Genomic DNA, 22,254 nt, shown 5'->3' with positions numbered 1-22,254 from the left:
TGACCTGAGAGTCGGCAGCAAGACACAAGGGCGTACTGGGGAGAAATTCACCGTAAAGGAGAGGGGAGCTTGGACCTAACATTGCTGGCGGGGAGGACAGGCTTCCAGCTCAGTCTTTATAAATTTCCCCCTTGTGTGTCCTAGGAGAAAGAGCCCTTGGTATTTGTAACGTTGGAACTGCAGACTGTCAAGAGTACTCGTTTCAATAATAGCTCCATTTTGTGAGCGTTGGTGACATAGCCGATTTTCCGTGTTTCAACAGTGACACCTTGTGGGACAGAGGTAGAAGACACTGGGGTCTGTGAGAACTAGAGCAGTTTTCTTTCATTATTTTGTACAAATAAATATACAAATAAATTTGTAATATATTTAAATTGTGCAATGTGATATTTTGATATACATTGTGAAAGAATTCCCACCTCCCATCACTTTTGTGTGCGTGAGAACACTTAAGTTCTCTCTTAGCCAATTTCAATGACTATAGTCACCAGGCTATCATTTAGATCCTCATATGTTTTTCATCTTATAACTGAAAGTTTGTACCCTTTAACCAACCTGCCCTTATCCCTCCTCCCCAGCCTCTGGCAACCACTATCCTGCAACCTATTGCTGCCGACTCTCAGGTCAGGGCCACTTGAGGGCATCAAAGGTGCTGTAGTAACACTAACCCTCCTGAAGAAAGTGGCCAGGGTCTCAATAACTTCCTTCTCAGAACTTCCTTCTTCCCAGGAGACCTCCCAGAAGTCTCCTTAGTCTTTGGAAAATTGCTGACTTTCTCCCAAAGAACCTAACAAAGTGCCCCGTTACACCCTTCCCCTGCTTACCTTACCTTACCTGAGTTTGACTTTTTTTGTTGTTGTTTTTTTGTTTTTTTTCCCCTCTGAATCTCCATATAAATGATACAATGCAGTATTTGTCCTCCTCTGTCTGGCTTATTTCACTTAGCATAATGCCCTCCATGTTCATTCATGTTGTTGCAAATGACAGGGTTACCTTCTTTTTATGGCTGAATTTATATATACATAAAATCATATTTTCTGTCAGCGGATACTTAGGTTGTTTCCATACCGTGGCTATTGTGAACAGTGCTACAATGAACAGTGGGGTACAGATATCTCTTTGGGATAATTATTTTGTTACTTTGGATATATAACCAGAAGTAGGATTGCTGGATCATATGGTAGTTCTATGTTTAATTTCTTGACAAAACTTCATTCTGTTTTCCAGAGTGGCTGTACCAGTTTACATTCCCACCAAATGTACAAGGGTTCCCTTTTCTCCACTTCCTTGCTAGCATTTAATATTTGTCTTTTGATAATAGCTGTTCTAACAGGTGTGAGGTGATAGCTCATTGTAGTTTTGATTTGCATTTCCCTGATGATTAGTGAGCATCTTTTCTTTATAAAGATCTTATTTCTTAGAGAGAGAGAGAGAGAGAGAGCTCGCACAAGCAGGGGGAGTGGCAGAGGGAGAGGGAGAAGCAGGCTCCCCGAAGAGCAGGGGGAGCCCGATGCAGGACTCCATCCCAGGACCCTGTGATCATGACTTGAGCCAAAGGCAGTCGCTTAACCAACTGAGCACCACCTAGTGAGCATCTTTTCATGTACCTGTTGGCCATTTGTATGTCTTCTTTGGAAAAATGTCTATTCAGGTCCTTTGCCTGTTTTTTTTTTTTTTTTAATTGGGTTATTTGTTTTGTTTGTTTTTGCTTTGAGTTGATGGGTTCCTTATATATTTTGGATATTAACCCCTTATTGGACATACGGTTTGTATTTTCTCTCATTCCATAGGTTGTCTTTTTGCTGTGTTGATGGGTTTTTCTGTTTTGTTTTTTTGCTGTGCTTTTTAGTTTGATGTAGTCCCACTTCTATATTTTTACTTTTGTTGCTTTTGCTCTTGGTGTCAAGTCCAAAAAACCATTGCCAAGACTAATGTCAAGGAGCTTATCTCCTATGTTTTCTTCTAAGAGTTCTTCTTAAATTCAAGTCTTTAATCCATTTTGAGTTGATGTTTGGGTATAGTGTAAGATAGGGGTCCAGTTTTATTCTTTTGCAGGTGGATAGATACACAATTGTTCCAACACCATTTACTGAAGGGACTATCCTTTCCCCATTGTATATTCTTGGCTCCTTCATAAAAAATTAATTGACCTAATATGCATGGATTTATTTCTGAGCTCTCTATTCTATTCCATTGATCTATGTATGTTTTTATGCCAATACCACACTGGTTTGATTATTATAGCTTTGTAATATAGCTTGAAAGCAGAAAGAGTGATGCCTCCAGCTTTGTTCTTTCTCCAGATTTTTTTTTTTTTTTTTGCTATTTGGGGTCTTTTGTAATTTCATATGAATTTTAGGATTGTTTTTCTATTTCAGTAAAAAATGCCATTGGAATTTTGATAGGGATTGCATTCAATCTATGGATGGCTCTGCATAGTATGGACATTTTAACAATACAACTCTTCCAATCCAAGAACACAGGCTAGCTTTACATTCTTGTGTATCTTCTTCAGTTTCTTTCATCAGGGTTTCTAGTTTTGAGTGTATAGATCTTTCATCTCTTTGGTTAAATTTATTCCTAAGTATTTTATTTTATTTTTTTAAAGATTTTATTTATTTATTTGACAGAGAGAGAGAAAGAGAGAGAGAGTGCACAAGCAGGGGGGAGCAGCAGAGGGAGAGGGAGAAGCAGATTCCCTGCTGAGCAGGGAGACCGACGCGGGGCTTGATCCCAGGACCCTGAGATCATGACCTGAGCCGAAGGCAGAGGCTTAACCTACTGAGCCATCCAGGCACCTCCAACCTGGTGCTTTTAAACTCCATAAATCAAATTTAAAAGCAAAAAACAAACTGGGGAATAAGGTTATTATCCTTATAACTGAAGGTATTCGGGAGGTAGGAGGACCTTGACATTTACCAGACAGAGGAACTGGTCTTAGACCCCTTAGTTGTACTCTGTACCCTGCTCTCACATGTGTATTCCTCTTTGGTGCTCTCATTTCCGTGTGAACACTTGTCATGTTGCTGCTGGTCACCACCTAGAACTTCTGGACATAGTCACCATGATAGGAGGTAGCTTCTTCTTCCTGGGTCAGTAGAGGGTTCCTTCATTCTCCATTTAGTAAGAATTGGGGCAACAACAATAAAAGTGACTATGCTTTTTTCCTTAGTTTAATGGAAAAGTCCTTATGAAATTCAACCCTCACTGTTATACTCCACTTCCTAATTTTTCTCCCCTATTCTTTTCTTTTTTAAAGATTTTATTCATTTATTTGACAGAGAGAGACACAGCGAGAGAGGGAACACAAGCAGGGAGAGTGGGGGAGGGAGAAGTAGGCTTCCCACTGATCAGGGAGCCCGATGCGGGGCTCGATGTAGGGCTCGATATGGGACTCGATGTGGGGCTTGATGTGGGGCTCGATGCGGGGATCGATGCGGGGCTCGATCCCAGGACCCTGGGACCATGACCTGAGCCGAAGGCAGATGCTTAACGACTGAGCCACCCAGGTGCCCCCTTTTCTCCCCTATTCTTAAGCACCAATCTCTTTAAACAATGCTTCTTTCTCACCTCTCAAAGAAAGTCTTCATTCATTCTTTGGAACAACCCACCCCTTCCAACAGATTGGACTACACTCACAGCAGTATAGTCCTCAAAATTTGGAGCCTGTTCTGAACAGGACATTTCTCCAGAGTGACTCTCACCCTTGATACTATTGACATTGTGGGCTGGATGAGTTTTTGTTGTGGGGCAGTGCATTGTGCATTGTAGGTAGCGTCACTGGCTTCTAACCACTAGATGCCAGGGACATCCCTCCCCCATCATCCTTTGCCCCCTCAAATTGTGAAAAGCAAAAATGTCCCCAGACATTTCTAAATGTCCCCCTCTGGGGGACAGAATTACCTCTCACTGAGAACCACTAGACCAATACCCTGGGGGAAGAGTGTGGTGAGTAAGAGCAGTAAAGTCCCCTCATAGTCCAAGTTTGGGTGGGGAACTTTGACTATCCAGGCCACAGAGAGCAGGTAGATGAGTCACTTTGTTCTGTTAAAGGTGCTGCAGGTTACTGTTGAATCATCAACTCCCAAAGACAAATACTAATGTTCATAGAGTGCAGCCTAACAACAAAGTAAAATATACCTTCTCATCTGCCTTATAATTTGCACGGCCACATCTCTCATAATGAGGTTAGTATTATACATTATTACTTTTAATCTACCTACCTTGCTTCCACATGTATCTTCTTTGGATCATCCCTGAGCAGTGTTTCTTTTAATTCCTTTAGCTACTCATAGACTTGGCCCAAAGATTTGAAATTATTACTTGGAAATTTAATCTTGTAGCTTTTTTGTGATGGCAGTTGTGTTATTTGGTACATGGTACATACATATTTGGTACATGGATTTTAGGTTGTCTGATACAATTATTAAAAACTTTTACTTGTAGTCTTTAGTTACAATTTTTTTTTTCTGGAAAATTTTATCCTTTAGGATTATGAAGTGTCCTTAATCATATTTAAGTCTTTTTGGCTTGAATTGTCTGATGTCAAGATAACAACCTTTGCATTCTTTTTTTTTTTTTTTAAAGATTTTATTTATTTATTTGACAGAGAGAGAGAATAAGCACAAACAGGGGGAGCTGCAGAGGGAGAGGGAGAAGTAGACTCCCCAGTGAGCAGGGAGCCCAACCTGGGGCTCAATCCCAGGACCCTGGGACCATGACCTGAGTTGAAGGCAGACGCTTAACCAGTTGAGCCACCCAGGACCTCAGGATCATGACCTGAGCTGAAGCAGATGCTTAACCAACTGAGCCACCCAGGTGCCCCAACCTTTGCTTTCTTACTGTTTCCACTTGTCTGGTGTATATTTGTCTGTTCCTTTCTATTTACCCTTTCTGAACCACTTACTTTAGGTGTAACGCCTGTATGCACCACAATGGCCATGTGTCAGTTAATGTTTACATAATGAACCATATCGAAACTTAGGGTTTTAGAACAAGAGTCATTTATTTATGATAAATGATTCTGTTCGTTGGCTGGCATACACATGTTGTCTGGGCTGGCTCAGCCAATCTCTGATGGGCTTGCTCATGTGTATGATATCAGCTGGGGTCTGGCTGGTGGCTGGTAAGATAGCCTCACTCACATGTCTGATGATTAGCAGATTGTTGGCTAGGGCTGGGAGAATGACGGGGCCATGTGTCTTTCATAATTCAGCAAGCTAGACTGCACACACACAGGTCACAGGGTTTCAAGTACAGCAAGAGGGGACCAGCCCTGATGAGTGAAGTGTTCACTTGCATCACAATTGCTAATGCCCACTGGCCAAAGCAATTCAAATCAACAACCCAGACTTAAGAGGTGGAGAAAAAGACTCCACCTCTTAATGGAAAGATCTATAATGTCACACTGCAAAGTCAGAGATAAAGGGAGGGGGAGAATTTGTGGCCAATTTTATAATCTATCACATTTGGGTTTTCCTTTGTGAGTCAATTAAAAGTCTTCTCCCTTCAGTGGTTGATTTAAACCCAGTTACATTTATTATATGATTGTTATGTTTGATCTCAATTTCGTCATACCTTTCTGTGCTTTATTTGTTGTTATCATTATTTTTACTGTTTTTCCCCACATGGCCTACTTGCTCTTTTTAATTTTCTTTTGGTGTTTGTGGAGAGTTTATATATATATTTTAATGTTTACCTTTATAGTAATGCTTTTTCTTAATTATTTGGTCTCCCTTTTCCTTACTTCCTTCTGCTATTTATCAGCTTTAACTGACATTTGATGGTATCACTTAAACATCTTTTGATTCTCATCACCATTCACCAAATTACTTATTCTACTTTTCCTTTCTGATGTTTGCAATGTACCCTGAAATATATCCCAGAAGTAAGATAGATTAATGGATAGATGGATAGAGGGATGATTAGATGTGTTTAGATAAAGATAGACACGTGATAATAAAATGTTAATGTTAGAACCTAGGTGGTGGATATGTCGGTGTTCACTTTAAAATTCTATACTGTGTTTGAAATTTTATTTTATTTTTTTTAAAGATTTTATTTATTTGAGAGAGAGAGACACAGCGAGAGAGGGAACACAAGCAGGGGGAGTGGGGGAAGGAGAAGCAGGCTTCCCGCTGAGCAGGGAGCCCGATGCAGGGCTCAATCCCAGGACCCTGGGATCATGACCGGAGCCAAAGGCAGACGTTAAATGACTGAGCCACCCAGGCACCCCTGAAATTTTATTTTTTTTCACTTCTTAAAAAAAGATTTATTTAAGGGTGCCTGGGTGGCTCAGTTGTTAAGCGGCTGCCTTCAGTTCAGGTCATAATCACGGGGTTTCTGGATTGAGCCTCATGTCGGGCTCCCTGCTCAGTAAGGAGTCTGCTTCTCCTCCCTCTGCCTTTCCCCCTGGCTCATGCTCTACTTTTCTCTCTCTGTCAAATAAATAAAATCTTAAAAAAAAAAAAAAAGATTATTTATTTGAGAGAGAAAGCGCAAACAGGCAGGGGGAGGGGCAGAGGGAGAGGGAGAGAAGCAGATTCCCTGCTGAGCCCCATGCAGGGCTCAATCCCAGGGTCCTGAAATCATGACCTGAGCTAAACCAAGAGTCTGATGCTCAACAGACTGAGTCAACCAGGCGCCCCTGAAATTTTAAATTCAAATGTTGGGGGTAAAAGAACATAGGAGGGGCGCCTGGGTGACTCAGTCAGTTAAGCGTCTGCCTTGGGCCAAGGTCATGATCCCCAGGTTCTCGGATCAGGGCTCATATTGGGAGCCTGCTTCTCCCTCGCCCTCTGCTGCTCCCCCTACTTGTGCTGTCTCTCAAAGAAATAAATGAAATCTTTAAAAAAAAAAAAAAAAAAAGAATGTAGGAACCAGCCTGAAGGTGCTTCCATTGACAAAATAGAGTATCAAAATACATCATGATTGGAGTAGATTATGATCTACTGAATAAAAATCCACGAGTCCACGCTGATATAAATAAATATATAACTGAATGAATAAATAAATGGGAGAAAAAGGAAAACTCTTCCTTACAAAATAATGCCAACTAATATAGGAGGAATGGTGGATAAGAAATATCCATTTTGCAACCATCATAGCAATAATAGGTTCAGGCAAGAATCAAAGCATGAAAAAAAGAGTGGAAAATGTTTAATGAGAAGCAATATATTTATACAGTCTCACAGGATATTATCACAAATCACTTGTTCATTACAAAGAGAAAATAGTAATTTTTCCAGGAAGAAAACTGGTGGACATGACCTTAAAAAATTAGTGTTTAGGGGCACCTGGCTGCCTCAGTCAGTAGGGCATGCGACTCTTGATCTTAGGGTCGTAAGTTTGAGCCCCATGTTGGGTATAGAGATTACTTAAAAATAAAATCTTAAAAAAATAGTGTTTATATGACTGTATATTTTGTTAATAGCATACGAGGCTATATACTAAGATTTATTTCTTTACTTGCTCAGTCTTTTTTCTTAGAGTATCACTGTCATTCTTTCCTTCTTCCTGAGAATATTTTTTTCCTGAAACCTCCATCATATCAGGAAGTGTATCTAATCCCACCAATCTTTCTTTTTTTTTTTTCTCTTTGGGACCTTCCTTCTGGAGCCCTTCATCCTTTTGCTTTAATCTGGGCTGGCTACTTTTTAGGTCTGTTGCACAGCTGCTGTTTTAGGATTTCCCTTAACTGTTCTCCTAGACCTCTTCCTATGAACTATCTCCCAAACTATCCTCTGTGAGGGTAGAATCAGGACCTCTGTAAGTATACACAATAGATTGGTAGGTTACTTACAGAATTCTCTTGATTTAAATTTTGGTTGGCATACAGTGGGAACTCAGAGATATTTGCTGAATAACTTAGTATGGTCATCCAAATGTTACTGATGCTTTGTACCATGAAGCTTATAGGGTTTGTTTTTTAGCACAAGGTCATAAATATTAAATAAGCAAAGATAAATGAAATTACACGTACTCTGTGTATATGCATAATTTTCTTACAGAGAAACTCAAGTGTGTTTAATATGAACAGACACTAATAACACTTACTGACTGCTCCCTGAATCTGAAACAGAGCCAACAGAGCCTCAGGGAACAGACTAAAGACACATTCTTATATAGCTGTAAAAGCAAATTAATAACAAAAGTCACGGTGAGAGGGTGAGGGTGCTCCTCTTTCAACTTGAAATACTTAAACAAATATTGGATTTTACTGAAAATAAGTCTTGAAACATGCCCTCAATGTTGAGATGCTCACCAGATAATTTTCAGCTCTCCAGAAATATTTATTTCTATTCTATAAAGCATTTTTTTTAATTTTTTTATTGTTATGTTAATCCCCATACATTACATATTCTATAAAGCATTTAAAAAATAATTCTGATACTTTATTCTTAGAAGTGACTCATTTAGGAGAGACTCTGGTGGCAAGGGGCAGTAGTTATTTCAATAGCTGTGAATGGTATTAGAGAACTGGCAACTGATGGAAATATGAGCAGTAGTATATAGGATGAGAGTGGGCTTACCTAGGGAGTAATTCTAGATAAAAGGCTTAATGGTTTCCCTATTTCTCTCTTTTTTTTTTTAAGATTTTATTTATTTATTTGACAGAGAGAGACACAGCGAAAGAGGGAACACAAGCAGAGGGAGTGGGAGTGGGAGAAGCAGGCTTCCCGCGGAGCAGGGAGCCAATGCGGGGCTCAATCCCAGGACCCTGGGATCATGACCTGAGCCGAAGGCAGATGCTTAACGACTGAGCCACTCAGGCGCCCCTCCCCATTTCTCTTTAAAAATTTTGGTGCTATAATAACGAGACAGAAGAAAGAGAAATTAGGGAGTCGATCCCATTTACAATTGCACCAAAACCCATAAGATACCTAGGAATAAACCTAACGAAAGAGGCAAAGTATCTGTAGTCATAAAACTATAGAATACTCATGAAAGAAATTGCAGAAGACACAAATAAATGGAAAAAGATTCCATGCTCATGGACTGGAAGAATAAATATTGTTAAAATGTCCATGCTACCTACAGCAATCTACACATTCAATGCAATCCCTTTCAAAATACCATCAACTTTTCAAAGAGCTGGAACAAATAATCCTAAAATTTGTATGGAACCAGAAAAGACCCCGAATAGCCAAAGGAATGTTGAAAAAGAAAACCGGGCACCTGGGTGGCTCAGTGGTTAAGCGGCTGCCTTCGGCTCAGGTCATGATCCCAGAGTCCTGGGATCGAGTCCCACATCGGGCTCCCTGCTCAGTGGGAAGCCTGCTTCTCCCTCTCCCACTCCCCCTACTTGTGTTCCTGCTCTTGCTGTCTCTGTCTCTGTCAAATAAATAAATAAAATCTTTAAAAAAAAAAAAAAGAAAGAAAAAGAAAACCAAAACTGGTGGCATCACAATTCCGGACTTCAAGCTGTATTACAAAGCTGTAATCACCAAGATAGTATGGTACTGGCACAAAAACAGAAACATAGGCCAGTGGAACAGAATAGAGACTACAGAAATGGACCCTAAACTCTATGGTTAACTAATCTTTGCAGAGCAGGAACGGATATCCAATGGAAAAAAGACAGTCTCTTCAACAAATGGTGTTGGGAAAATTGGACAGCCACATGCAGAAGAATGAAACTGGACCATTCTCTTACACCATACACAAATACAGACTCAAAATGGATAAAAGACCTAAATGTGAGACAGGAGTCCATCAAAATCCTAGAGGAGAACACAGGCAGCAACTCCTGTGACCTTGGCCACAGCAACTTCTTCCTAGACACGTCTCTAGAGGCAAGGGAAACAAAGGCAAAAATGAACCTTTGGAACTTCATCAAGATAAAAAGCTTTTGCACAGCAAAGGAAACAGTCGACAAAACCAAAAGACAACCAACTGAATGGGATAAGGTATTTGCAAATGTCTGATCAGATAAAGGGTTAATATCCAAAATCTATAAAGAACTTATCAAATTCAGCACCCAAAGTATAATCCAATCAAGAAATGGGCAGAAGACACGAACAGACATTTCTGCAAGGAAGACATACAAATGGCCAACAGACATGAAAAAATGCTCCACATCACTGGGCATCAGGGAAATACAAATGAAAACCACAAAGAGATACCACCTCACACCTGTCAAAATGGCTAAAATTAACAAGTCAGGAAACGACAGATGTTGGCGAGGATGTGGAGAATGGGGAACCCTCTTACACTGTTGGTAGAAATGCGAGCTGGTATAGCCACTCCAGAAAACAGTATGGAGTTTCCTCAAAAAGTTGAAAATAGAGCACTCTATGACCCAAAAATTGCACCACTGGGTATTTACCCCAAAGATACAAATGTAGTGATCCGAAGGGGGCAATTGCACCCCAATGTTTATAGCAGCAATGTCCACAATAGCCAAACTATGGAAGGAGCCAAGCTGTCCATCAACAGATGAATGGATAAAGAAGATGTGGTGTATATATATATATAATGGAATATTAGCCATCAAAAAAAAAAAGAGATCTTGGCATTTGCAATGACGTGGATGGAACTAGAGGGTATTATGCTAAGGGAAATAAGTCAATCAGAGAAAGGCAATTATCATATGATCTCACTCATATGTGGAATTTAAGAAACAAAACAGAAATCATAGGGCAAGGGAGGGAAAAATAAAACAACACAAAACCAGAGAGGGATACAAACCATAAGAGACTCTTTTTTTTTTTTTAAAGATTTTATTTTTTTGACAGAGAGAGACACAGCAAGAGAGGGAACACAAGCACGGGGAGTGGGAGAGGGAGAAGCAGGCTTCCCACTGAGCAGGAAGCCCGATGTGGGGCTCGATCCCAGGACCCTGGGATCATGACCTGAGCCGAACGCAGACGCTTAATGACTGAGCCACCCAGGTGCCCCCATAAAAGACTCTTAATCATAGGAAACAAACTGAGGGTTGCTGGAGGGAAAGGAAAGGAGGATGGAGTAACTGGGTACTGGACATTAAGGAGGGCAAGTGATGTAATGAGCACTGGGTATTATATAAGACTGATGAATCACTGAACTCTATCTTTAAAACTAATAATATACTGTATGTTCATTGAATTTAAATAAAAAAATTTTGGTGCCATGTGGACAAAATTTACACACCCATATGTGAAAAATGACTTCTTTTTTTGCATACATTTTTTACTTTTTTGGAAATTAAATATGTAAAAAGATTAAAGAGACAAATAGTTCTCTATTGCATGTTGCAAAAAACCCAGTGTCCCTGCCCCACACCATTCCCCGCTTTCCATTCCTTACACAGGATGTGTCTCCCCAGGAGACATGGGGGTACCATTCTTGCTGTTCTTGATTATATTGTCTCTTTGTTTCTACTCATCTCCTTCGCTTGAGGCCCTCCCCTGTACCCTATCTATCTACCCAACACTATAGAGTGTGGAGTAAGGAAGTGAGGACACCTCATTTACCTTCTGCCCTTCACTCTCTCTCAGACCCTTCCTTCTCAGCACCCAAAGGCCTTTCTATTTCTTATATTGCAGGAACTTTCCTTCCATCAAACCCTTGTCCTATTTACTCTCTCATTCATTTAAAAAACTCTGTATTGTGGTCTTCTGGGCTTGGATTTTATAAGCCTCTTTCCTCAACAAAGCTTGACTCCAGGGGCGCCTGGGTGGCTCAGTCGGTTAAGTGTCCCACTCTTGATTTCAGCTCAGGTCAGGTTCCTGGGATTGAGCCCATCAGGGAGTCTCCTCTCCCTCTCCCTCTGCCTCTCCCCCTGCTCACTCTCTTTGTCTCTCAAATAAATAAATAAATCTTAAAAAACAAGAACAACAGCAGCAACAACAACAACAACAAAGCTTGACTCCTCCAAAAATCACAAGTGCTTACTTTCAGGCTGTTGTCTCAATATGGACTTCAAAAACTCTGTTTTGAAACTTACCCATTTTCAGCGGGGTTCTATCCGTCCAAAGAGGCATTTATTTCCATTGATTCAATCAGTGGGGGTAATGATGGGCCTACCGTAACTACGGATTATCAGGGAGGAAAATCTACTGATTTAATATCTCCCCAAACATTACACTGAGATTACTATACTCTAAGAATGTATTTTATGGAGTTTGATTACACAGATAGAAAATCAATGTTACCACTAAGTCAGTCTGGAAGCAGTGAAACTCATCCTTGGAATGCATCACTGGTGCGCCTTATTATCCAGCCCACCCCTTCTTCCTGGGCACGAAGATCACCCTTCCCAGTCCTACTGTAGGGGCCAAGTGAGAGGTTCTAGCCAGTGGAATGCAAGTGGAAGTGAAGGCTGAGGCAGTGAATAGCTGCTGCATGATGCCATAGATTTCCTGTTCCCCTTTGAAAGTGGCATCTCATGTTGAGATAATTAGCTGCCTGTCTTATATAAGACTTTGTGTGCATAAGGGACAAATGTTTACTATGTTAAGATACTGAGATTTTGAAATTGTTTATTATCAGAACACAAAGCTAGCTTATCCTAATATGCCATCCTTCTTTGGCCACTGACCTATTGCCTAGTTATTATTACTATTTTTTAAAAGATTTTATTTATTTATTTATTTGACAGAAGAGAGACACAGTGAGAGAGGGAACACAAGCAGGGGGAATGAGAGAGGGAGAAGCAGGCTTCCCGCTGAGCAGGGAGCCCGATGCGGGGCTCGACCCCAGGACCCTGGGATCATGACCTGAGCTGAAGGTGACGCCTAACGACTGAGCCACCCAGGCGCCGCCAGTACTGCCTAATTAATGATTAGTGCCTAATTAACTATACTGGCTTATTGCCAAATTAATGAGGGTATCTGTTATTGAGAAAGGTGTGTTACTTTGACAGTAGAAATCTAAAATTTTTTTTTTACAAGCAATGAAACCCATTTACTCATTTAAAAATATTTACTGAGTGCCTATCATGCTGGATATAACAGTATTTAAAAAAACACAATTTTGCCCTTATAGAGCTTATATTCTAGTGCGGAAGTCAGACAAAAATTCAATCAACAACCACAAAAATCCTTGCTAGTTAGGATAAGTGTTTGGAAGGCAATAAACAATGGCTGAGTTAGACATTAACAAGGGGGGAATCTAAATGGTATGATGGGGAGGAAACATTTCAACTTATATATGAAGAAAGTGAGGGGGGAAGTATTCTAAGTCACATGTGGAAAGAAAGATCTTAGTGAATTCGAGAAACTGAAATAAGACCAATGTGACTTAGAGAACAAGTGGCAGAATATGAAGTCGAAGAGATATGCAGAAACAGATCATGCTATGGTAAGGGGTTTGGATTTTATTTTAAGTTCCATCAGACAGGATCACCTTAATCTTCCCTTGACCAATGCCATACAGTTAGCCACATCTATGTTCATTCCCCATCTGCTTCAACAAATGATTTATTCTACATCTTTTTGACAGTTAATTCCTCCCTTCTACCGTCCCAGTTATGGTTACCCTTTCCTCTCCTCTTTTTATGTGCTTTGCTCCTCAGGATCTTCTGTATCTTCATTCTCTCTCCAGTACACCAGTTCTGTCAACCAACCTAGAAGATACTCCATCATCTTCTGCCTTAAAAATACACCTAATCTGATCCTATCTTTTTTTTTTTTTTAAAGATTTTATTTACTTATCTGAGAGAGAGAATGGGAGACAGAGAGCATGAGAGGGGAAGGGTCAGAGGGAGAAGCAGACCCCCCGCTGAGCAGGGAGCCCGATGTGGGACTCGATTCCGGGACTCCAGAATCATGACCTGAGCCGAAGGCAGTTGCTTAACCAACTGAGCCACCCAGGAGCCCCTAATCTGATCCTATCTTATCTAATTGATAGCTTCTGATCTATTTCTTTGTGTTCCTTTATAGTCTCAGGTTTAAAAATAATTTGCACGCTCACTGCTGATTCCCAAACAAGACCTCTCTCTGAAGCTCTAATCCCATAAACCCAATTGTCAATTTATTGACTTCACTTGAATAGCTGGATACAAACACTCCCCACCCCCTGCCCGCATCAGTGGATGATACATCAGTTTTCTTCGTATCAGTAAGTGATTCTACTGGCCATTCAGAAGTTCAGGCACCCAAACCAGTAGCCTCCTTGATCACTCCCTTCTCTTCACCTTCCTATCCTGATTATCAGTAAATTCTTCAATTTGTAACTCAAAAACACATCAACTTAGCTCACTCCTGCTAATGTTAGCTTTCATGATTTCTTGCCTGGATTTCTGACATGATCTCATGACTTGACTCCTTACTTCCACCTTGCCTTTCTTTAATGCATTCTCTACATAGCAGCTAAGTGGCTATTTTATTTTAACCTAGAATCTTTTATTAAAAAATTAAAATTTGGTAAAATAAACTTTTATAACAAAAGTAGTATATGCGCTGTAAAAAAATTACACAGAAAAGATAGGCAAAACCCATAAATACAGAGAACTGATGGTTGTCAGGGGAGGGGTGTGGGGGATGGGCAAAATCGGGGAAGGGGAGTGGGAGACAGGCTTCCAGTTATGGAATGAATAAGTCACGGGGATAAAAGGTACAACCTAGGGGATAGTGTCAATGGTATTGTAACAGCACTGTGTGGTGACAGATGGTAGCTACACTTGTGGTGAGCATAGCATAATTTTTTTTTTTAAAGATTTTATTTATTTGACAGAGAGAGACACAGCGAGAGAGGGAACACAAGCAGGGGGAGTGGGAGAGGGAGAAGCAGGCTTCCCGCAGAGCAGGGAGCCCAATGCGGGACTCGATCCCAGGACCTTGGGATCATGACCTGAGCCGAAGGCAGACGCTTAACGACTGAGCCACCCAGGCGCCCCAAGCATAGCATAATTTGCAGACTTGTCAAATCATTATATTGTACACCTGCACCTAATGTAATATTGTGTTTAAGCTATACTTCAATAAAAAATTAATTAAAAAAACTAAGCAAAATTCAACGATTATTAAAAAAAAGGTAGGCAAAAATAAAGAAAAAAAATATATTTCCACTTCCAAAGATTACAACTGCTAACACCCTTATGGTATAATCCTAGATTTTTTTTTTTGTAGTACACAAATACACATATTTTGCATCTGTAACCAAAGTGAGATACTGTAACATATATACTGTGCTGTGACTTGCTCTTTTCAGTTAATAATCTCCATTTTTCAATGGCAATACATTTTTATCTTACACTCAATCTATACTGAAATTTCTTTAACTGTCCTGAAAATGCATTTTATAAGGTGGTCTGTTCATACCAGGATTCAATCCACTCTTGGTATACCTTAAAGTTCTTTTCATACTAGCAGTGGCTTTTTTCATAACAATGCATTGTTGAAGAGATGGGGCCAGTTATTCTGCAGAATGTTCTACCTCCTGGATGTTTGGTTGCTTCCTATGGATCATTTAATTGGCTCCTTTATCCCCTGTATTTCTTCTTCTTTTTTTTAAAACATTTTATTTATTTATTTGACAGAGAGTGGGAGAGCGAGCGAGAGAGTGAGAGAGAGGGAGAGTACAAGCAGGTAGAGCAGCAGGGAGAGGGAGAAGCAGGTTCCCTGTGGAGCAGGGAGCCCGAGTTGGGGCTTCATTCCAGGACCCTGGGATCATGACCAGAGCCGAAGGCAGATGCTTAAGTGACTAAGCCACCTGTATTCTAATAAATTGTGTTGGATGCAAAGGTTTGATAGACTCAAGTTAAACATTTTTGCTTGGGATACATAATAGATGATATTGTATACTTCATACTACATCCCATCAAGAGATACAATATCAGATTGATGCGCAGGGTGGCCTTTTAAAAATGTAAATTCTATCATGTCAATATTGCTTAAATCCCATTTATCGCTTCCTTTGCATTTATTCTATAATACAAATTCTCTAACTTGGTCTATAAGGTTCTTAATGATTAATGCCTGCTTACTCCTCCAACTTTATTTCATTTCATTCCCCGTGTGGTTTTTAAGTTCTTGCCATGGTTTGCTTCAACTCCCAGAACAAGGGAAGTGCTTGCCTCCTAGGGCCTTTGCACTTGCACTCCCTCGGTCTGGGAAGCTCTCCCTTGCCACTCTTCTTCTAACGTCAAGTACTTCTCAAACTGCAGGTCATTTTAAGTTAACCTTCTCAGAGACGCCTTCTCTATTTACCTTGTTTAAATCAGGTTCTTCCATGGGACCCTAATATCCTACATTCCAAGCACCCTGTTGTTTGCATGCTTTGTCCACCTTAACATCTGTGTCCTTACCTGACTGTAAGCTGCACAATGGCAGGGACTTTGCCTACAAGACTCACTGTAGACTCAGTCCTCGTATATAGCAATCCGTTGAATGAACTACCATAGGTCACAATAACCCTGAGGCTGCAAGGTCTTGGGACAGGTCGCGGAAAACTCTCCTAGATGGCAGTAACAGTACTTCACCAGTTGTTCGGACGGAGGAATAGTTACTTTTAGTGAGAGCGCTCGGTCCACCCACTACGGCAGTGAGCAGGAAAGGGAGAATTCCACTTGCGAAAAAAGCCAACTCCTTACCACGCAGCCCAAGCGGATCTGGGCCCAGGCGAGCTGCACTGGCGCCGCCGCCCCCCACCCCCCACCCCCGCCGACTGCCTCACGTGACTTCAGGCGGCGCGCCGAGTGCGCCTGCGCGGGAGCTCCCGGAAGTGGCCGGACCCAAAGCACCGGCGGACGGCTCGTCGGTCCGCCGGTCCGCCAGCCGGGTAATCCGCGCGCTTCGACTCTCGTCGCCGTCCCGCGGTCTGTTTGGCCCGAACGGCGGCCGAGGTCCTCGCCATGGCGACGTTTATCTCGGTACAGCTGAAAAAGACCTCGGAGGTGGACCTGGCCAAGCCGCTGGTGAAGTTCATCCAGCAGACGTACCCGAGCGGCGGGGAGGAGCAGGCCCAGTACTGCCGCGCGGCGGAGGAGCTCAGCAAGCTGCGCCGCGCCGCCCTCGGCCGCCCGCTGGACAAGCACGAGGGCGCTCTCGAGACGCTCCTGAGGTGGGCCCGGGGGCGACCGATGGGGAGGTGGTCTGCGGCCTGCCGCCCCCGCTTCTTCCTCCGCCTTTCCTGCGTCCCTCCCTCGCACCCACGGCCGGAGCCGGGCCACCCCGCCCTGGCTTGGCCGGGCGCGTAGGTGTGGTCTGCATTCCTTCCTGGTGAGCAGGAGCGGCCCCGCAGGCCACCACTCACCCTGCCCACTCGTCCTGCCGGCCCGCCCCAGCCCTTGGTCCGCTGGGACTCAGTCCCTCGTATACCTGCGAGGAGCGGTCTTGCCACATTTTCCCAGAAGTAATTTTCTTCACTTTTTTGGGGTCTCTGAGACTCCACCCTTCCCCCATTTTTGCATCACCGCAAAACTTTCTTGGCCAGGTTTAGATTTCATAATGGTAGTTGCTTGAGGGAAGTGAGAGAATTGGGCCACTGGAACAAACGTCACTTGAAATTGTCACTTGAAATGAGCTATCTTCTTAAGTTCATCATAATCAAATGACGGAGAATTCCAAAGGTTCGGAGATTATTTGAAATTAAGCTTCAGTGACAGAACGTTCAAGATAGGTTACTTAAAATCAGTTTGTTCACAAGCAGGTATGCACATAAGGGAGTGAATTTGTTATCTTGCAAATGCTTAATGAGCTCATGCTGTATTTAATGAGGGTTCCGTTTGTGGTACTTTTCGGATAGGATGACAACATTTTTATAGTACTTTATCGTTAAAAATTTTCTTTTGCCTACTTGGTACCTATGAGGAACGTAACTCTCCTTGTTTCAGAGAAGCCTAGATTAAACTAGTTTGTTCTGGTGTCCGAAAAGTCTAGGAATATTGCTTCTTTAGCTTTAAACATCACTGGAGATCATCTTGTGTTGGTGATGATTCCCTTAATTTAGGTGAGCTTTGTTCCTGTATTGGGAGACATGGTCCCCCGCAGCTCTACTGTGATTACAGTGGTCCGTAATACTCAGGATCTTAAATGAGAGAGTGCTTTTCTCCTTATCTCTGGTGAAAGTCCTTGGGAGGTCTCTGATTGGGTTGGCTTGTGCCCATTTATGATAGTGGGAAATAGGGGAAATAGGCTAATTTAATTGTCCTTGTCTGAGTCATTCTGGTTTAACTTTTCCATCCCACATGGATTGGGGAAGGGCTGGTTCCCCAAAAGGAGTATACTGAATAGATTGCTCAGAGAGATTATGACCCTTTGGTGTCATTTTTAAAGATATGACTATTGGGTTGCAAAGATCATTAGTTTGATAACTTAGTATGAGCATTTTGTTAAGGTAACCTAGGAATTCTTAGTCATTTTTTAGAACTAACATACTTTAAAAAAAACTCCAAAGTGATTTTTATGTAGACAGGAATAGTATTCAGTGAGGATTTTCCATTAGTAATATTAGGAAAGCATGGATGTGGTGTAACGAACACTATGGTAACAGTCTTGTTAAGTAGGTTAAATTTGGTCCCAACCCTTAAGGAGCTTGGAGTGTTCAGAGACAATTGGTGCATAGTTTTAAGACTAACAGAAAAGAGGGAATAGTGGATGGTGGTTGTGATAGGGTTCTGCTGTGAACTTTTAAAACTTCATTCATTTGTTCAATCCTTTATTCTTTTCTCAGGCATCAATGTGAGAACTATTCCTAGGTACTAGGGCTGTCCCGGACATAGTCTCTTTGAAAGTAACCATGTTTCATCAGTCACTTCTATATTATCGTCTTTTAGTCCATTCATTGAACAGCTATATATATTTTTTTCACTTCTTGCCCTTCTAGTGTGTTAGGATAAGCTAACAGGTATACTATAGTCTATTAAATTTTAACATGGAGGTGTATATAAAAGTTCCTTGGGTATGTAAAAATCAAACAGTTGTGAGACGTTCATTCAATCAAGCAAGCAGAATATCTTCCTTAATTTTTTAAAAATTTTATTATTTTTTAAAAGTAGGCTCCACACCCAATGTGGGGCTCGAACTCATGACCCTGAGATCAGAGTTGCATGCTTTACCAGCTGAGCCAGCCAGGTGTCCCTGGAATATCTGCTTTAATAATCATGTTTGGGTAATTGTGTAAACTGAACATTAATTTACATGTTTTTACTGTAGGGAACTTTTGTTTTTTTAAAAAGGGTTTATTTATTTATTAGAGCACACGCAAGTGTGAGCTGGGGGAAGGGGAGAGGGAGTGGGAGAGAATGTCTAGCAGACTCTCCCGCTGAGCCAGCTGAGCTCGGAGGCAGATGCAGGGCTCATCCCATGACCCTGAGATCGTGATCTGAAATCAAGAGTTAGACACTTAGCTGACTGAACCACCCAGGTGCTCCTAACTTAATGAACTTTTTTTTTTTTTTTTAAAGATTTTGCCCATTTATTTGAAAAAGAGAAAGGGAGAGAGAGAGCACAAGCAGGGGGGAGCGGCAGGGAGAGGGAGAAGCAGGCTCCCCGCTGAGCAGAGAGCCCTACTCGGGGCTTGATCCCAGGACTCCGGGATCATGACCTGAGCCGAAGGTGGATGCCCACCTGACTGAGCCACCCAGGTGCCCCACTTAATGAACTTTTAAATAAAAATTTTGAATCAGAAGGTTGGAGCTAACTTCTAAAGAATGGAAGCTTGGTAAGTACTAGTACACAGCACCATGTAGAGGTCCAGCGATGGACTTGCTTTTGTATCATTACTAACTCATAGAGCTCTATTAAAATTTCCTAAAATATACATTTATGAGTATCATTGAGAATGAACATCATCCATTACAAAGTGGCTTTAACTAAAAATTGATGAGAAGAGCTTTGGTAAACTTTAGGGTGATCAGAGAGGAACCATGCTTTTTGGGAAGGAAACTTCAGATATCAGTGTCTGTGTCTTTTGTGGCAATTAGGTTTTTTTAGAGAGGAAGCTTCCAGTCTCCTTCCATGAAAAAGCCTGGTTGTCAGCTTTTTGAAATTTGATCAAGGGGAATAGAGGTTGGGGATTTCAGCCATCATACATGCAGTCTTTTATATTATCTGGTTTAGTGTGACACCTGTATTAGGGTTGGATTTAGCTGCATGTACGAGATCTTAAATTATCAGTGAGTTATATTATGATTGTATTCCTATGTAAAAAGTTGGTGGATAGGTAGTTCTGGTTGTCTGGGGCTGGTATAGTGGGTCTGTGAAGTTCATCAGGCTCGGGTGTCTTCCAGCTATCTGCTCTGTGAAACCTAGAGTCGTCATTCTCAAGGCCCAGATAGTAGTCATACCTAGGTTTCAGATAATAGGAAAGAAGAAGGGAGAAAGGAGGCAGAGGGCTCAGTTTCCAGAATATTTCCTGGAAACTGCCCCACAACACCCTGCTCATGTGTTATTGGCTCTTAACATATATCCACATCTCCTAGAAGGGTGGGATAGAAAAGGGAATTTTTATTAAGGGCAGCCATATACCCACCTGAAATCTGGGGTTCCATTAGTAAGGAAGAAGGAGAGAGAATGATGCAGGCAATTAGCACTCCCAGCCATAGCCTCTCAGTCCGCATCTTCCTCCCCACTTAGTTGTGCTTGATCCCCACCTTAGCTGTGCTTGATATCCCTAACATTTTTCTCAGAGTAGAGGAGGTGGGAGCCTGAAGGTTTCTTCCAAAGATTTTCAACCATACCTTCTCTTCCCGGACACACACTAAATTCCTTTCTTGAGTGGTACCTTATGTTTCTTAATTCAGATCCTTTCTGGCTTCTCTGGGATGATTTGGCTTACATTTTGTTAGTTCCTCCCCTTTAGGCCGTCAGATTTTCAGCTTTCTCTCTCTGCTTCATTCATCCACTTCTCATCTTTTAGAAAATTTCTGAAACCTCTTGTATGCTATTGTGTTGTTTCCCATTGTTTTTCTCCTTGTGCATTTTCATCTTTTAAATTTGTATTCCTTTTTTTTAGTGGAATTTTGGGAGAAAACAGAAGGATGTTTGTTTAGATCTCTGGTTAAGTGGAAGAGAGTTACTTGTATTTTTGGCTCTTCATAGTGGTTTTATCAATTTATATTCCCATCAACAGGTATATGTGAGTTTTTTATTCCTCCACATCCTTGCGGATACTTGCTAGTTAATTTAAATTACTGCTTTTTGCGAAATGATGGATGAGCGATGGTATCTTGTTTTCAGCTGCATTGTCCGGATTTCTCTGAGGTAGAGCATCTTATATTTATTTACTGGTCACTTAGTTTCTTTTTCTGTGAATGGCCTGTTCTTTTTCTTTGCCCATTTTCTGGGTTGCTTGTTTTTTTTTTTTTCTTACTGATTTTTAGCAGTTTTTTAAAATATTTTCTGGTTATTTATCCTTTTTCCCATTATGTATATTGGAAATATTCACACCTGTGTATTGTTTCTTAATTGTGTTTATGATACCATTTGTCATACAGAAGTCCTTCCAAAATATTTTATTTTCATAATTGGTAATTGTAATTTTTTCTTATTCCTTTTTTTTTTTTTTTAAAGATTTTATTTATTTATTTGACAGAGAGAGACACAGTGAAAGAGGGAACACAAGCAGGGAGAGTGGGAGAGGGGGAAGCAGGCTTCCCACGGAGCAGGGAGCCCGATGTGGGGCTCGATCCCAGGACCCTGGGATCGTGACCTGAGCCGAAGGCAGACGCTTCACGACTGAGCCACCCAGGCTCCCCAATTTTTTCTTATTCCTAATGTGCATCTGTTACATGTGATTTTCTCCCTCGATCAGATCTGCTAAGGTTTTGGAGCTACCTTTTTTTTTAAAGCAAGTCAAGGGGCGCCTGGGTGGCTCAGTCGGTTAAGTGTCTGACTTCGGCTCAGGTTATGATCTCAGGGTCCTGCGATGGAGCCCAGAGTTGGGCTCCCTGCTCAGCCTGGAGTCTACTTATCCCTCTTGCCACCACCCCCGCCATGCGTGCGTGCGCTCTCTCTCTCTCTCAAATAAATAAATAAAAATCTTAAGTGTATGTTTTTTGGCTTGTTTTCTGCCTTTGCCATTCACTTTTCCTTTTCCTCTTTTTGTATTGAATGATTAGCTTTCCCCCTCTTTTGTTTTTCTAATACATTTATTTTAGGACTGTATGCTTTTTCTCAGTCTGCTTTTGGCTACATCCATTGGTTTTGATATTAGTATTTTCATTGACATTTATTTTTTTAATAGTTTGTAATTTTAGTTTTGTATTAACTTGAGTCATTTATATAGGTCTTGTAAAAATTCTAAATTTGTTATTCTCTTGTGAGTTAATGTTTAGTTTGTTGTGTTATGGTAGTATCGTTTTCATTTGTAAAATGTATAGTTGATGGAACT

At 41.3% G+C, this 22,254-nt stretch overlaps 1 protein-coding gene across 1 annotated transcript in view; it reads left to right on the top strand.

Annotated features, from left to right (window-relative positions):
* Window positions 1-16,634: 16,634 nt before the first annotated feature.
* Window positions 16,635-22,254, top strand: part of PDCD6IP (programmed cell death 6 interacting protein) — a 93,876-nt gene continuing 88,256 nt past the window's right edge. The window contains 1 exon segment of the mRNA XM_032409056.1: window positions 16,635-16,983. Within this exon segment, the coding sequence (XP_032264947.1) occupies window positions 16,775-16,983 (209 nt within the window). The 5' untranslated portion in view covers window positions 16,635-16,774.

The sequence above is a fragment of the Phoca vitulina genome, unplaced genomic scaffold (assembly GCF_004348235.1).
Source record: "Phoca vitulina isolate PV1807 unplaced genomic scaffold, GSC_HSeal_1.0 scaffold10, whole genome shotgun sequence".
NCBI lineage: Eukaryota > Metazoa > Chordata > Mammalia > Carnivora > Phocidae > Phoca > Phoca vitulina.
This window is presented reverse-complemented; position numbering and strand designations above follow the sequence as displayed.